This window comes from Podarcis bocagei (assembly GCF_964188305.1).
Source record: "Podarcis bocagei genome assembly, chromosome: W".
Classification (NCBI taxonomy): Eukaryota; Metazoa; Chordata; class Lepidosauria; order Squamata; family Lacertidae; genus Podarcis; species Podarcis bocagei.
The window spans coordinates 30,965,407-30,981,250 of NC_138131.1; the positions used below are offsets into that span (position 1 = coordinate 30,965,407).

General features: G+C 46.3%; 1 protein-coding gene across 7 annotated transcripts in view; it reads right to left on the minus strand.

The window, feature by feature from the left end:
• LOC308577891 (integrator complex subunit 6-like) overlaps window positions 1-13,924 on the minus strand; it is a 137,501-nt gene extending 123,577 nt beyond the window's left edge. For 3 of the 7 annotated variants that reach the window (XR_014003752.1, XM_081178257.1, XM_081178255.1), the window contains exons 1-2: window positions 13,366-13,894; window positions 13,070-13,147 (exon numbers count right to left, since the gene is read on the minus strand). Coding sequence is in view for 4 of the 7 variants with exons in the window: in XM_081178257.1 (XP_081034383.1) it covers window positions 13,070-13,147; window positions 13,366-13,476 (189 nt within the window). In the remaining 3 variants the exon portion in view is untranslated. Of the gene's footprint in view, window positions 1-4,750; window positions 4,913-13,069; window positions 13,148-13,365 lie in introns of those variants that run through there. The other 4 variants (XR_014003753.1, XM_081178256.1, XM_081178259.1 and 1 more) reach the window with 4 other exon arrangements.
• Window positions 13,925-15,844: the final 1,920 nt, after the last annotated feature.

The window sequence follows — 15,844 nt, forward strand, 5'->3', positions numbered from 1 at the left end:
TGGACCTGGAGGCCGCCTTTGATTCCATTCCTAGGCAGAGATTATGGTCCAAACTTGCCCATCTGGGAATTGATTCGCACCTCCTCTCCCTAATTATTTCCCTTTATTCAAACACCACAGCTCGCGTCCGAAGTGGTCCAAACGGCTCCCTCACTACTCCATTTCCAACGGCCAAGGGCGTCCGACAAGGTTGTCTCTTGGCCCCTTTATTGTTTAATCTCTATCTTCACGATGCAATTTCCACTTTGAAGCTAGCATCGAAGTACCCTCCTCACTTAGCAGGTCACCCCGTTGCTTCCCTTTTCTATGCTGATGATGCTGTCATCTTATCCAGAACAGCTGCGGATCTAGCAAACGCAGTTAACGCATTTATCGCCTATTGTAAGGCGGAAGCTCTTAATATTAATTATAAAAAATCGAAAGTCCTCCACTTCACTCGTTCCCGCAAACTCAAATTGGAGCCGCTTAAGATCACAGGTGGCTACTTAGAAAAGGTAAAAGCCTTTAAATATCTAGGCGTAATATTCACTTATAATCTCTCCTGGACCACCCATCTACAATCTGCTTTTCTTGCTGCAACCACGACCTCTAACGCCATTGTCCGATTTTACCACCAGAAGGGCGGCAAACACCTTCCAGCAGCAATTCAAATATTTAATGCCAAAGTTGTCCCAAAATTATTATATGGATGCGAAGTATGGACTACAGCAATATCAGGTAACTTGGATCGCCCACTTCATATGTTTCTGAGATCTCTTTCCGGCGTCCCGAGATGTGTCTCAGGTGCAGCCCTACGACTCGAGTTCGCCCAGTCCTCAATTGTTAAACGAGCATGGAGCCGAGCCATTTCCTACAGCTTCCACCTACTAACATCGGATGCTCGAATTAGAGGTGGTTTTTCCAATCTGATCCTAAGAGATATTCATAATTCTCCTTGGAAAACTACAATTAACCTCAAATTCCGCTCTCTTCTCAATTTGAACTGTAAAACTGTCCTTAACTTAGAGTGTATCAGCCCGGCGGCCCTACCTCTAATTAAAAAGAAACTACAGCAACTTGATTTTTCTAACACAGCTTCCTATGCAAGAGGACCGTGTTCAGGCCTAGCCCTAGCTATTCCACCCCCTGAAGGGATCCCTCTATACTGCTTCACAATTTCTTCGGAGGCTAAGCGTAGGGCCTTTACCTGTGCCCGTCTCAACTGTTTTCCTACAGCAGTTCTGTCGGGTCGTTATACCAGAGTTCCCATTGCAAATAGAACATGCTCTTGTAATGACACGGCCCTGGAGACTATGGACCATGTAATGCTCTTCTGTCCCAACTGGACAGATGAAAGATCTCGGTTTTTAACCCCCCTAGTGAATAAGCTTCATCTCCCAATCCAGCCTTGGATAGTGTCCCTCTTTCTGCAGGATTCTGATTGTTGGATTACCGAGATGACAGCAAACTTCCTGCTTAGTGTGATGAAGAGGAAAGCGGCACCAACGTCTTCTTTAACACCACAGCTGCAGTCGATACGCCGCACAACCAAACGAAGTCCCAAGTAGCCTTATTGTACAAGGACAATCGAACTAGGACATATCTGAGGAGCTGAAGGACCCTTTAACGGTCCTCCTCCAGCCTCAACAGTTTTGTTTTTGTTTGTTTGTTTGTTTAAGTAATCGCCCAGGACAATATCTACCTTTACCTCCCCACCCCTATTTTATGTTGTTATCTCAATGTATATTATGCTATGGCCACACGGCTAATGCAATAAATAAAGATTCTTCTTCTATCTACTTGCATTTAGGAGTGCTTTCGAACTGCTGGGTGGGCAGGAGCTGGGACCGAACGACGGGAGCTCACCCCGACGCGTGGGGATTCGAACCGCCGACCTTTCGATCAGCAAGTCCTAGGCACTGTGGTTTAACCCACAGCGCCACCCGCGGTCCCCAAACATTGTGATATATCAGCAACTAAACATTGCGATATTCAGATATATCACAATGTCTGAAATTGGAGATCAGGTATGAGGATGAGGGAAGGAGCAGCCACAGAGATCGGATGGGTGGGGGAGGGAGGAGGAGGAGGAAGCAGAATCACCTCCACTGCATGGTTTGAGTAGGAAGGGATGGGGTGTGCATCAAACCGCTGTCATCAAACTGTGATCCACTTTGGCTGCTGCTTTCCTGCTGAGAAAAGCTGCTCCACCTCAGTGCCAGGGGAAGGTAGTGCCACCGTGCCTTGAAGTGAGGCTGATCAGCTGTCCTGCTTTCCCTCAACATGAGGGAAGGATGCAGCATTATCGGCTGCCCTGGTCTCCCTCAGTATGAGGCATGAGGGAAGGCAGCTCAGATCAGCAGTGTTATCGGCGAAGAGCAATAGATTTCTGCGTACTGCCAGGTTAAAATCATTATTGCAGTGCGATTTCAAAACTGATTTTGGCCAATATATTGAAAAATCGCACAGCGCTAAAACAGAACATAGAATTTGTGATATTACCATGCAAAAATGACAAAAAAATTGGGTGGGGTTAATTTCGTAGTCTATGTCACCTTTTTATTATTGCGTCGAGGGGGTTTGTGGGGTTTGGAGTAGTATTTTGCATATTGTGGATACCATCTCCTTGCTTGCTGTTAGAAGAAGGCTTTCAAAGGTGGTCAAGGGCCAAGTGTCAGCTGATTTTACTACTGTATTGTTTAAAAAGGCATGCAATTGGTAGCATGTTAGCCAGGGTGTCCCCTAGTTTGTCTTGTATTTCTTGTGTTATCCCACTAATCCCTTTGGCTCATCACCTACTATTCCACCACGCAGCACCAAACTTCCAGATAAAAACCTGGCAAGCCAAAGGCCTATATCATTTAGCAGATTTCTACAAAAATAACAAACCCATATTGACATAAGAAATACAAATACCCTAGCTAACACCACCAACTAAATGACTTCTTAAACAATTCAGTAGTAAAATCAGCAGCCACTAGGCCCTTGACCACCTTTGAAAACTTTCTCCCGATAGCAAAGGGACATGGAAAGGGGATGGCATCTACAATATACAAAATCCTGCTCCAAAACCCCACAAACCCCCTTGACACAATAAAAAACAATGGGAAGACGACATAGGCTATGAAATAAACCCTACCCAATGAACTAGAATGTGGTCTAAACATCTCTTTAAATCCATCTCAGCCAAAAGAAGGGAACTCACTCTGAAACTTACCTACAGGTGGTACCTAACAACACGGAAACTGGCGCTGATACACCCAGGAACCTCACCAAACTGTTGGAGAGGCTGTACCTCTATAGGTACGTACCTCCACATGTGATGGGAATGTCCCAAAATCCAACCCTTTTGGACAACAGTCCTACAAGAAATAACCAAATAATTAAACAGGTATTAGAAGTCACCCCAGAACTGACCTTTTTGAACATTTTCCAAGACAATAATACCCACTCACGTTATAAAGAGCTTATAACCCACCTACTCTCAGCAGCCAGAAGCATCATAGCCAGACACTGGAGAGACCTGTCTGCAGTGAACATGGACCACCCATATCAAACTGTATGGGGAAGAGCCTTACTAGAAAAGCTAACCAATAGACTGAAACTGACACAGGGACAAATAGAGGAGGATGCCTTCACTCTGGTAAAGCTCCCCTTTATCACCCAACAGGACAACAAGAACCCACAGATAGCATACAAATCAATATGGCTAACTTGAACCAACAGCCCCCCCCCCACATACATGCAAACGAATCTCACTACAGCCAACCAAAGACAACCAATCAAACCCAAGGCCATCCCCAATCTCGCTCACTACCAAAGAACTATAACAAGTGACACTGACACAAAGACCCCACACATACGCTAAGCAGGGTGGATAAAAATCAATGATTTAAATAAAATAAAAATTTTAAAAATCGGATTTTTTATTTAAATTGGATTTTTTTAAAATAAAATGCTTTTGGAGGAAAAATCTTTTTAAAGATAGTTTTCTATTTAAGTTACATTATAGTTCAAAGGCTATTATAAGGATAAGGATTTGTTTTTAATTATGTAGCGTAAGGCATTATATGCAATGTTTAAATTTTTTGATAAATGAATTCCATTAATCCATTCACAATGTCATGCTCTTCCAGAGGTTTCTGTAAGATTATTTGGGGCAGTTTTTTCTAATGAGAAGATATTATCACAGATGCTTGTTTTCAAAAAGTTTTCAAAAGTGTGAATTTGTGTCTGCAGAGATAACATGCCTTTTCTTCACTGGAAACGTGTTATAAAATAAACATACAGGGCTGAGGAAAAAACCTTAATCCCACTGTTCCTTTGCAAATTTATATACACAGAATCAACCCCATACCTCTTAAACGATAAGTTCCAAGAGGTTCAATGAACGGATTGTTTGGAGTGGAATAGATCTGCACAAGTAGCTAAGTGTGAAGCAGTAAAAATGAAAGTGCAACCTTGTGAGCAGAATACTCCATAAGTCACGGGATCTCAGACTTGAGGCAAGTGCTGAAGGCACTTCAGGGCTGGCAGCCTCTTCCCAATCCCACTGGGTTCCAACAACTGCACTCACACTTAACTGTGCAGAATAGGCACCTGAATGTAGACGCAAATCCAAAGGGGGGTGGGGAGGTGGAAATAGTAGCTGGGATCTGTAAGTCCTTGGTGAGACCTTGAAGTGCTTGCCAGTCAACTAATAAAAGTTGACTGGTTCCAGGCCCTTTTTCCCAGGGCTCGCCCAACATTGTCCAAGCAATAAAGTCTTTACCTGGAACTTCAGTCCTGCGGCAGGAATCCCTGAAGTTCTCCACTCCAGTCCTTGGTTCCCCTTTTCCAGATTTCCAGCAGCCTGTTTCTCCTCAGCCTGCTCTTTCTGCAAGCCTCTTCCAGCCCAGGCCTACCAACTGTATCTCTCCTCCCCCCTCCCCCCAAGAAAAAGTACAGCAGAAAAGTTGTCCAGATATAAACAGTTAACTTATTAAACCTCACAATAATTTCAGAATTATCTCTCTATGTATTTCTAATAATATAACCAAATCAGTAATTTTTGATATAACTGTAAAAACTACTGTGAAAATTTATTATTCCAAAAATGAAGCCTTATACTGTACCAACAAGAATGAGTCTGTCTGAAAAAAATGATTTAAATCAAGCCTGACTAGTGATTTAAATCACTTTGATTTAAATCAAATCCACCCTGACACTAAGTAAAAGAATATAAGCTTTACCACCCCATCTCCTCTCCCCCTTTCCCCAACCTTTTACAAAGACCACCATATACATATTGTATATGTGTTATGTAAATATTGTGCTGGAAGGATTTGAACTCACTTTTAACAAAAGAAAGTGCCCTTCCACTCTAGCCTTAACAATCACACATGCACACCATTGTTCCAAACTGGGATAGAAAAGGTAGGAGCCATATGGCTCCTGGGACCTGGGTTGTGGGTGCCAAAAAAGAATATCTAGTCGCCATTTTAATTGTATTAATTTATTTCTTCACACTGACTTTCTTTTTAAGCGCATGTGCAGGAAAATGAACGGTATAGTTCCTCACTTATTCCATAAATAGTTATTATTTCTTTTCCAGAATATGACTGATTTTACTTTTCTCTGATTTCTTTTTAAATATAATGTTCTAACTGTTCAAAAAATTAATATTACAGTGGTGCCTCGCAAGACGAAATTAATTCGTTCCACAAATCTTTTCGTCTTGCGATGTTTTTCGTCTTGCGAAGCACGGTCAGTCGCAGCTGCGCTTCTGTTTTTTTTGTTGTTGTTTTGGGGGGGGGTTCACCGTCCGGGCGCTCGGCTTCCGCCGCCCTGCCCCCTGCGGGCCTCCGGAGTTTCCCTCCAGTCGGCTGGCACGCCCGAAGGGGCCTCGTACGGCGGACGGGCCCGCGCCCGGAGAGGTCCGAGGGGGCCGCCAGTGGCAGGGGCATGGAGTGAAGCGCCTCGCCCGGCCGAGACAGGAGAGAGGGTGGCACCGCCACCCTGCGTCAGCCAAAGCCTTCCCCCCTGCCCGGCGCCCGTCTGCCCGATGATGGGACGCAAGAGGACAAAGACCCGGCGGCGACGCGAGCGACGGCGCATCCCTCTTCCCGCTCGCCGGCCCAGACGCCCGCCGCTGCCTGCCGGGCGGCCCCTGGCTGGCCACCCGCGCGCACGGAGGGGCTCCCAGCGCGTCGACGGGCGGACATCGCCGCCGGCCGGAGGGGTCGCCCGCGCCCTGCCCTCCGCGGAGAGAGGGAGGGCGGCGGGCCACCGTCCCCGACCACCGACGGTCCGCGCCGCCTCGCTCCGACCGCCCAGTGGGGCGCCGCCGCAGCGCCCCGCTCGATCGCCGGCCCGCCGCCCGCCCCTGTTGCGCTTGCCGGCGTCCCGCGTCGGCGGCCTGGGCTCGCTCGCTCGTGGCATCGGCATGGCCTGGCGGGTCGGAGCCTCGCCTGGGCGCCACTGCCCGGGCCCTCGCGCTCTTGTGAAGCACGGTCCGTCGCAGCTGCGCCTCTTCAAGGGGCTTTAAGAAAAAAGCGCAAGACGTTTCCGTCTTGCGAAGCAAGCCCATAGGGAAATTCGTCTAGCGAAGCAACGCAAAACCGAAAAACCCTTTCGTCTAGCGAGTTTTTCGTTTTGCGAGGCATTCGTCTAGCGGGGCACCACTGTATATGGGTGTTATGGGGCAAGTGGGGGCAGACACAATCAAAACGTTTGGAAGTTCAAATGCATCTTTGAGGCATTCAGGCTAAAGCATCAACAATACATAGAATTTCTTTTTCTATTTTTGCCTTCAAGAACAAGGTTTGCATATAGTATAGATTCCTTGCATGAATTTGAAACTGCTTTGGTAATCACAGGCAGGAACAAGGAATTACACAGAATGATGTAACCCTGAGTGATGTTTGAAGACATACATGAAACCTGCAAGCACAGAGAAAACTCACGAAACCCAACAGCTTAATTTTGGGATGCAACCCCCAATGCACAGCCTGAATGTAAAGTGCAAATTGTTTTGATTTTTTTACGTTACAAAAACTTTAATAAACATTGCCTAGCGATGGTATAGGAGTAATTAAAAACATAGAAAAACAACAGTACAGGCTTTGTGTGCTGCTGCAGCCCTTTTTAGGACATGGAGGATGGCTGGGCTTATCAGCCTGAGGGGACTGCGCTCTCGCTCTTTCCTCCTTACTTTTTTTTAAAGGCACATTAAAAAATAATTTTAAAAAGGCACATTCTGGCAGTGCTCAGAACTCAGAGAAAGAGGGAGGCTACAGAAAGAAGAAGCTGCAGAGCAGCATTGAGCCAAGAGGAGGGGAAAAGTAGATTATTGGGAGAAGCGGAGTCTCTCCTTTTGCAGCCGACCACTTCCTTCTCTCTTCCAGTCACCTCCTTCCTACCCCTGCACAACAAGCAGTTGTGCCTCTTTTACTTGCCAGCACCTTGATGCCCCCCATTGGCTCTGTGCTGCACTTAACAACGCAATATCAGCCCAAGCTCAGAGAGACCAAAACATGTAGGTAAAAAAAAACTCTTTGCTTCCACACTGCTGTATGAAACAGCTGGCTGGCAGCAGCAGACTCTGCTAGAAAGATACTGCATAAGCCAACTCCTCCCTGCTGAGAGGCAAGCAGAGACAATTCAATCAGACAGCAACAGCCACTTTTTTAGAGAGAGAGCCTGCAATTTTCTCAGTCGCCACAGATGGCAACAAAACTTCTCAAAGTGCTCAGAATCTGCAAATTCCATGTCACAAAATGCAACTAGCGCCCCCTAGTTTTAAACCCTGACACACACCCAGTTGAAGTCCCCAATCCATGTATGTTTTACTTGGGAGGAAATCCCATTGAACTGTTGGGATTTACTTCAGAGTAGAAGACAGCATCCAGATCAGGATTGGAAACAACCCTTTCCCCCCAAATGGTGCTCAAATTGATTTTTTTGTTTCTTATCAGAAACTGGGATAGGAAAGCTAGGAGAAATTAGGGGTTTCCTATCCATCATCTACCTCCCTCCCTCCCTCTCTCTCACATACACACACTTGTGAAACACACACATCAAAAATCACATGATTGCAACCTCAAAAGCAGCTGCCACCTCAGTAGCGCCCTAAAGAAATCTACAGCCGATTACTCCATGAAAACACTGATTGTGGAAAGAGGGGGAACACAGAGCATAATCTGGAATCTTAACACAACCAATCACCCCTCAGCTATGATGTACTACAAGCATTAAATGCCAGTCCTGCCCCCCTGTGAGGAATGAGGATGTTGCTTTCTTAGACTGGAGATATTTAGAGCTTGTGGTCAAGATGTGGTTGTAATAAGTAATAATAATAATAATACAGTAGACCAGTGTCAGCAGTCCAGATCAACTCACACCTTTTAACTGGAAATGCTAGAGCTTGTGATCAGAAAGCAGTATTTTTGATTGACTTAGCAAGCAATTGCATAGGAATATAGACCAAATAAGAGAATTAATAATGTTAGTAGGGTAATTAGGTGGTCGTGATAGGCTGTAAACCTTGTAGTACCCTGCCAATGGGGAGACAAGGGAGGGAACCTGCGCTTCAGGTATAGGGAATATAACCTTATGCTTTGCCAAAGCTGGAGTGTGCCTACTTTGGACACCTGCTCTTGAGAAAACATATTGTATTCAATAAACTCTTTGCTGCTTCACCAATTTTGTTCAGATTGTATTTTAAGGAGCGAGATTAAGGGATTTAGGACTCACTTCTCACATCTTACACCCCCACCCCCAAATGTTCTCCTATGGAGACAGCAGTAGGATGTGTACAGTCGTACCTTGGTTCTCGAACGGCTTAGTTGCTGAACAAATTGGCTCCCAAACGCCACAAAGCCAGAAGTGTTCCGGTTTGTGAACATTTTTCGGAAGCCGAACGTCCAACGCAGCTTTGGCTTGAGTGCAGGAAGCTCCTGCAGCCAATCAGAAGCTGCGCCTTGGTTTTCAAACCATTTCGGGAGTCTAACAGACTCCCAAAATGGATTAAGGTTGAGAACCAAGGTACCACTGTATGTCAAAAGACTCTTTTTGAGGTGGGGTGGGGAAAAGAATACTGTGCACAGAAGCCCACTGACCGTCTTTTTCCGCCCCCCACCCTGCAAGCATCTTCCAATAGCAATTAGAGATGGGGGCAAGCTAGCTGAGAAAATGTGCTCCAGGCTACCAACCTGACTCCATTTACAGGGGAGTATGCCCCATCACGTTTAATAGGACTTACCGGTACTTCCAAGTAAGCATGGTTAGGATTACAACAGGGAAAAAGCACTGTGACCTCGCCCTTCTCTCTATTTTTCCATCTCCTGCCCTCCCTCTCTATACCACCTGGAGAACAGGGTGGGGACCCATCAAGGAGCTATCCTTCCTTGGAAGTTTTTAAGCAGAGGTTGGAAGGCTTAAGCTGTCATGGCTGCTTTAGCTGAGATTCCTGCATTGCTGGGGGTTGGACTAGATGACCTTTGGGGCCCCTTCCAACTCTAAAATTCTATGATTCTATGAACAGACGTGTTCTGATTTGCCTTTCACACCTAGACACATATATGGAGAAACTCACTGTTTCTCATGAAATTAACTCCCAAATACTGTGCTTAGGATTGGGATATGTTCAGACACTCTTACTTGGAAGTAAGTGCCACAGAAAGACATCCAAGTGAAGCTGTTCAGGATATGATGCTGTGTAAATCACTTGCAGGGTTCCTCTCTCTTTTTCATGGGCTAATTCTTATTTTGTTTCCGGTGCCCTTCCTTCTTGGGTTAGATGGAAAGGTGGGGGAGGTTCTGCAGCTGACTAATATTATCCCTCTTTGCCTGTATTGATGTGAGATCTTGAGGCAGTGGCTGCTCCTGGCTCTCTCTCTCCCTCCCTCCAAGGCTCTGACTTGTCCTCCCTCCTTTCTTCCTTTGTTCTCCTCCCCTTTCCCTCTCTCTTTAAAAAGATTTCAAGGCACTGCTGGCCCAGAGCAGCTGTTGAGCTCTTCAGAGGGAAAGCAAGTGCTTGCTTGCTTCCATCCCAAGACATGGGAAAGAAGGAAATAAAACTCCACCACGCAGCTGAGGTAAACCAGCACCAGCAGGGACAGCACCCCTCCTCCCTATCTGCTAAAACCCATGGAACTGGCCAGCTCAGCAGCCACAATTATTGCAAGGCCTCAGTAAGAATAGTGGGACATCACATTTAATATTTATTCTATCAAATTCTTCAGCTGTCCTACTGATTTATTTTTAGTAGTATTTCTTGCCAATTTTGGGGGCAGGAGGCAGGGCTGATGAGTTAAGAATTATTAATTCCTCTACTGCAGAAATGTCATGTCCAGCTACTCCCATTGAGGCATTGCAATAATTGCTATCTGGGTGCAAGTGGCATTTTAATAATTGCTCTGTTCCGCTTGGCTATTGAACTATTTATTTGCCATTGCTCCCTTATTCCCTCAGTTGCTTAAAGTGGCACACTCCCTAACAAATACAGTGGTACCTCGGGTTAAGTACTTAAGAACAAACCTCTGGAACGAATTAACCTGAAACTGTTCTTAACCTGAAGCACCACTTTAGCTAATGGGGCCTCCTGCTGCTGCGCCACCAGAGCACGATTTCTGTTCTCATCCTGAAGCAAAGTTCTTAACCTGAAGCACTATTTCTGGGTTAGTGGAGTGTGTAACCTGAAGCGTATGTAAGCCGAGGTACCACTGTACCTTAGTAAGTTTTGAGTTATTTTTTTAATATTAGACTTACTTAATTTTGCAGCAAGGAGACATCAATTATAGTGTTAATGAAAACAAACTTTTATTACATAAGAAATGCCTACACCAGGGCGGTCCACCTTTTCATACCAAGTGGGCTGGAAGAGTACTCCAACACGGAACTCGTGGGCCACACACTGCCTTGTCACGTGAGGGTGGAGCAAAGCCAAAATTTGACTCACACTGACACACACACACATTGCTGTCATGTTGCCTTCCCAAAGCTGGGTAAGTGAGGCGTTGGGCTTTGTTTGGGAAGGAGGTATGAGGGCTCTGGCAGGGTTGTGGAATCCTCCCACCTCCTTCCCAAAGCTGGGAAAGCGCCAATTAGGCTTTGGGAAGGAGGATGGAGGACTCAAAGGCCCTGTCAGAGCCCTCACACCTCCTCCCCAAAGCCCAGCACCTCACTTACCCAGCTTTGGGAAGGCAGCACAAGGGCTGGGTGGCAGGTATCAAATGCTGCTGAGGGCCATCAAAAAAAGGCCTCAAGGCTCATGTGCACCGTGGCCTACGCCATCTCCAGACAGAATATGCAAGCTGAACTAGAAAAACAGTAAGTGTCATCCTGGCCAGATTCAAAAGCACTTTCCAGTGACAGATCCACTGGGACCAGCCAGCTCATTTAAGAGGCCAAAGCAGCAGAGGACACAGTAAGGCCAGAAGGATAAGATTTTTGGATTTTGGAACGTCAAACACAAAACTTAGTGTTAGTGCACATTACTTGCTGCCATTGTACCGGTGCTTAAAAACCCAGGCTTAAAACCCAGGCTTCACAACCAGCTTCTAAATAATCTTTCCCCCTACACTCCTTAGTTCAGCAGTTATCAACCAGGGAACTGCAGCTCCCTGGGGAGCCTTGAACAATTGTCAGGGGAGCCACAGGCAGCCCCAGCCTCCCTACCTCCCTCTTGCCTGGCGAGCAGCTTGGAAAAACTCCTGCACAGGGGCCATATCATCACACAGGGAGAGGGAAAATGCACACTTGTGGTATCTTTAGTAGACATCATAGGGAAGAGGACGGAGAACTCAACATGTGGATGCCATTTGGCAGGGAGGCCCCACATTGTTCTTCAGCTTTAGAACTACCTTCCCACTTGTGAGGCGTGTGGAAAAAACCTAGAATCATAGAGTTGGAAGAGACCACAAGGGCCATCGAGTCCAACCCCCTGCCAAGCAGGAAAAGCTTCCTTTTGGTGGTGGTAGAAATACAGAACCTCTGATATTTATACAAGTGCCTAATGCAGTATTGATGCTGCACAGGATTGGAATTGAATATGCTTCTGTATGCAGACTCAGTCTAACAAGATGGGGGGCACCTTGTAAATATGAACAGAAAATCTTGATAGGGGTTTGAAACAATGGGAAGAGGCAGCAGAGACACAAAATTTGGGGTGTGAGCCATCTGTTTATTTTATTAGTAGTGCAACTATGCTTGTTCACATGCCCCATTAAGTGTGCCAAGAGGACTGTCACCTGAGGGATTTATATAACCTACGTTTCCATCAAACCTACTAGCCACAACAGCAGCCAGAGAGCTCTGTACCTTCCAGGACACGAGAAGCAAGAGCTGAGAAAGCTGAGGAAGATTTTCAGATCTCCTTTCCCCTAACTTGATGGCCTCCAGATGATGTTGAACTAATTCCCATCAGTCCCTAAGCAGCAGGGCCATCTGACAGATGATGGGCGCTGCAGTCCACCAGCCCCAGCAGCCTTTCTCAACCTGTGGGTCCCCAGATGTTGTTGAACTACAACTCCCATCACCCCTAGCTAGCAAGGCCAGAGCTCAGGGATGATGGGAGTTGTAGTCCAACAACATCTGAGGACCCACAGGTTGAGAACCACTGCGAGGGTGCCAGGTACAGCCTAGTCCCACTTTGAAGATGCAGAGGGAAAGAATTGGTGATATCTGCACAACCTTCCTCAAAAGTAGTGTGTTAATAAAGGTAGCAACCCGCCCACACTTAAACGGTAGAACGACCAAGCCCATCTATCCCGCCCCCAGCCTACGTCGCAGGGCGGGCTGAGGGGAGGCGTCACGTGGTGGAGGAGGTGGGCAGGCCTCTCCCTCGCTCGCCCGTTCTCTTCTCCTCCCTCCCCGCTCCCACGCCCCGCCTCCATCTCAGCAGCGTCTTCAGCCTCTGGCTCGCTTCCATACAAAAGCAAAATGTCCGCCATTTTCGCAGCTGTGCCCCCGGGGCTCCTGCGCCCGACCAGAGCAGCACTTGGGGAGGGAGAGCGGGGAAGGAACCGGGAGGGAGGTTGAGGAGAGGAACGGGAAAACAAATGCGGAGTCAGGGGGGATCCTTCCCCACCCCACCAGCGCTTATACTTACCTTGATGCAATAATGCGGTTCGTCGAAGGTGACCAGCATGTACCTGTCGCTGCGGCTAGCCGGGTCGCGGGCCCGAACCTAAGAAGGAGGAAGAGAAAAAGTTTAGAGATATATAGATATATATAGATATACACACACATACACTACACACTATACACACTACTATATTCTGTGCGTGTGCGAGCGCGCGTATTTCGGAAGAACGTCCCAGGCGAAGGGAGGGAGGGGCCGGAATTGATGGAGGCGTGGGGGGGTGTAACAGGGAGGGAGAAAAGCACGGCCAGGCTGGACCCTACCTTCATGAAAAGCTCGACTGCGCCCTTAGCGATATCCAGGTAGCTGGTGCCCAGATACGTCCTCTGGTTCATGGAGGCGGACGTGTCTATGAGAAAGAGGAGGATCGGCATGGTTCGGACGACCCCTACGGCAGGCAGCGACGACGCCGGGACAGGCAGTATCAGCCCGCTCCGTCCTATTCCGTACCGGTGCCCGGTCCCGCCAGCTGAGCGGCCGGCCGCGTCCCGGCTCTGCCTTCTCTGGTCCTCCTCCCCGGCTGACTGGCTGCTCGCTTCCGCCAACGTCCCCTCAGCTGCCGCTGCGTGTACGTCTAGCTTTCCTCAAGCTACCGGGTTTATTGAAAAGAATCTCATTCTGTTGCCTGAGCTGCTACTCTGCAGCAGCCTCTTCCGGCTAGGACAGGATGTGATCAAAAGTTGAACGCCATTGGCGGGACTGGGTAAAAGGCGGAGCCAGATGATTATAAACGGATCCTCATTAATTCATATGATTTTTTCATTCATATTAAATAAAACCACAATGATACTGTCTTTGTCTGTAGGCAGCATAAAAAAATCAAGCATCCACTGTTTCGTGGGGCCACAATGACGGAAAAACATGGTTATAAGCACTCTGCCGCCCAATCACCGCCGTGCTCAAGTCCCGTATTCCCGCCTCGCTTTACTTCTAATCATATCGCGCAGCCGCAGTGTGTGAGCAAGGCATTTCCTAGATAACTCGGAAGTCTCGTCTCTAGAATGAGAAGAATCATAGATAGTCCATTTGTCCTCAAGAATTGGTCTATTTCCGATTCTTTCTGAGGCCCCTGTGCATAAAGTTCCTTGAAGTATCTGTGGAAGCACTTTCTTATTTCTTCTGGTTTCTGAACTATTTTTCCTTGAATCTCCAGGTTTGTGACTGTGTTTAGCTTTTGTCTTTTTTTCAATTGCCAAGCTAACAACTTTCCACATTTATTTGCTGATTCAAACGATCTCTGCTTCATTTGTTTAATTTTCCACTCAATCTCTTGATTAATCAATTTCGAATATTGTGCTTGATGGAATTTGATCTCTCTTAGCACCTCTTTTGACTTCGGATTAGTTCTCAGCTTTTTCTCTCCTTCACTTATTTTCTCTAGAATTTTTTCCTTTTTTCCATTCCAAAATTTTTTCTTTATTGTATTCTGTTGTATCAGAAACCCTCTCATTACAGCTTTGCTTGCGTCCCAGATTATTCTTTTCTCCACCGTAGTGTTCAAATTTATTTCAAAGTAGTCCTTTAGCGTTTTTTGGGCCTTCTTAACGATCTCTTGATCTCTTAGCAAGGTGTCATTCATTCTCCATCTGAAGGATCCAGTTGGGAAAAGTCTCAATTCCATTTTTAAGGCATTATGGTCGGAGCAGGTTTTTGGGCAGATTTCCACTTTTCTCGTTTTCGGGGCCAGTCCTCTAGATATCCAAATTTGGTCGATTCGTGTCCATGACAAGTGGGCCTCAGAAAAGAAGGTTCCTTCTTTACCCAAGGGGTTCCTTGTCCTCCAAATGTCAATCAAGTCCATATTGTCTGTCATTTCAAAAAAGGTTTTAGGAAGTCTACCGTCTGTTGTTAAGTTTTGATTTTGGGATTTGTCCATATTTGTAGACACCACCCCATTCATATCTCCCATCACGATAATATTAGAATAGTCCAAATAGTCCATCATTGTCTCATGCAGCTTCTTGTAGAATTCTGATTTTCCATCATTTGGCGCGTAGATTCCTAATATCAAAATCTTTTCCCCTTGTGTTTGGATTTCAATTGCGAGGATTCTTCCATGATCATCTTTAAATAAAAATTTTGGCGACAGGTTCTCCTTTGCATAAATTACAACACCTCTTTTTTTAACTTTGTCTGATGAGATAAATTCTTGGCCAAGTCTTTTATTGATTAATACTTTCCTGTGGAGCCTAGTCACATGTGTTTCTTGCAAACATATTACATCCAATTGTTCTTTTTTTAGGATATGAAATATCCTTCTCCTTTTTTCCGGAGAATTCCCTCCATTTATGTTCCAACTAAGTAGCTGCAGAGACATCCTGTTCTATTTCAGATGTTCTTAAGATGGGGTGTCTTCCTTTTGTTCAGATCCCGAAGGTATAGGCGTTGGCCCACTTCCGGGCGGTGCTGGTGCTGGTAAAACTGGAAGCCAATCCGCTCCTTTTTGGAGATCTTCTCCGTGGTCGTGAAGGAACCTTTGGTTATCTTCAGGTGTTCTTATTTTAACCTTCCTTTCTTTGTGGGTGAAGGATAATCCCTGTGGAAACTCCCACCTATAGGGGATTGCGTTGTGTCTCAGCAATTTTGCTAATTCTGTATAGGTGGCTCTAAGGTCCAACAGCTGCCTCGGGATATCTCTGTAAATTTCCACTCTTTTGTCTTGTATTTCAATTGCTTTTTTGAAGTGAAGGCCTAGGATCTTGTCTCTCTCTTCCTTTGTTCTTAAAATTATCAAGCAGTCTC